This window comes from Myotis brandtii, unplaced genomic scaffold (genome assembly GCF_000412655.1).
Source record: "Myotis brandtii unplaced genomic scaffold, ASM41265v1 scaffold952, whole genome shotgun sequence".
NCBI classification, from domain to species: domain Eukaryota; kingdom Metazoa; phylum Chordata; class Mammalia; order Chiroptera; family Vespertilionidae; genus Myotis; species Myotis brandtii.
The window spans coordinates 220,907-222,550 of record NW_005371930.1 but is presented as its reverse complement, the minus strand read 5'-3'; the positions used below and the strand labels follow the sequence as shown (position 1 = coordinate 222,550).

The following is a 1,644-nucleotide window of genomic DNA, read 5'->3' as shown; positions in this document are numbered from 1 at the left end:
TCATGCCTGTAACATGCATTCACATCATGTAGACAGTGTGGTCATGCCTGTAACATGCATTCACATCATGTAGACAGTGTGGTCATGCCTGTAACATGCATTTACATCATGTAGGCAGTATGATCATGCCTGTAACATGCATTCACATCATGTAGGTAGTATGGTCATGTCTGTAACGCACATTCATACATGTAGGCAGTATGGTCATGCCTGTAACATACATTCACACCATGTAGGCAGTGTGGTCATGCCTGTAACATGCATTCACATCATGTAGGCAGTATGATCATGCCTGTAGCGTGCATTCACATTATTCAGGCAGTATGGTCATGCCTGTAACATACATTCACACCATGTAGGCAGTATGATCATGCCTGTAACGTGCATTCACATTATGCAGGCAGTATAGTCATGCCTGTAACATGCATTCACATCATGTAGGTAGTATGGTCATGTCTGTAACGCACATTCATACATGTAGGCAGTATGGTCATGCCTGTAATATGTGTTCACATCATGTAGGTAGTGTGATCATGCCTGTAACACACATTCGCATAACGTAGGCAGTATGATCATGCCTGTAACATGCATTCACACCATGTCATTCACATTATTCAGGCAGTATGGTCATGCCTGTAACATACATTCACACCATGTAGGCAGTATGATCATGCCTGTAACGTGCATTCACATTATGCAGGCAGTATAGTCATGCCTGTAACATGCATTCACATCATGTAGGTAGTATGGTCATGTCTGTAACACACATTCATACACGTATGCAGTATGGTCATGCCTGTAATGTGTGTTCACATCATGCAGGCAGTGTGGTCATGCCTGTAACATGCGTTCACATCATGTGGGTAGTATGGTCATGCCTTTAACGTGCATTCACACAAGCCCATGTAGGCATTCACATCATGTAGGTAGTATGGTCATGTCTGTAACACACATTCATACACGTATGCAGTATGGTCATGCCTGTAATGTGTGTTCACATCATGCAGGCAGTGTGGTCATGCCTGTAACATGCGTTCACATCATGTAAGCAGTGTGGTCATGTCTGTAACATGTGGTCACATAATGTAGGCAGTGTGGTCATGCCTGTAACATGTGTTCACATCATGTAGGCAGTGTGGTCATGCCTGTAACGTGCGCTCACATCATGTAAGCAGTGTGGTCATGCCTGTAACGTGCGCTCACATCATGTAGGCAGTGTGATCATGCCTGTAACGTGCGCTCACATCATGTAGGCAGTGTGGTCATGCCTGTAACGTGCATTCACACAAGCCCATGTAGATGGTAAGGCCACAAGGGAAGCGCACATCTAGCCGGTGGTCTTCCCGGGTCATGGGCGTGGGCTCTGCAGGCCCCTCGGCTCACTTTCCACGAGAAGTACACTCACTTTCAGCCGGGAAAAGCGTGCGGAACGGGAGCGAACCAAACCCAGGCAGCCGGGGGGACGCGAGCACGCGCTCCTCACGCCCGCAGGAAGCGAGCGGCGCACTCACCCGTCGTAGCTGTCCACGCTCATCTCATACAAGGCCTCCTTGGCGTGGTTGGCTCGCTCCGTGACTGCGGAGAAACGCACGGCGTCAGACCTGTGGGCTCCCACAGCCCAAGGCAGTGGCCCGTCCTGGCAGA

The 1,644-nt window shown here is 48.7% G+C and overlaps 1 protein-coding gene across 1 annotated transcript in view; it reads right to left on the bottom strand.

Moving 5' to 3' along the window:
• CERK (ceramide kinase) overlaps positions 1-1,644 on the bottom strand; it is a 39,603-nt gene that overhangs the window by 11,033 nt on the left and 26,926 nt on the right. Inside the window, exon 6 of the mRNA XM_014533160.1 lies at positions 1,512-1,575. Coding sequence (XP_014388646.1) covers positions 1,512-1,575 — 64 coding nt within the window. The remainder of the gene's footprint in view (positions 1-1,511; positions 1,576-1,644) is intronic.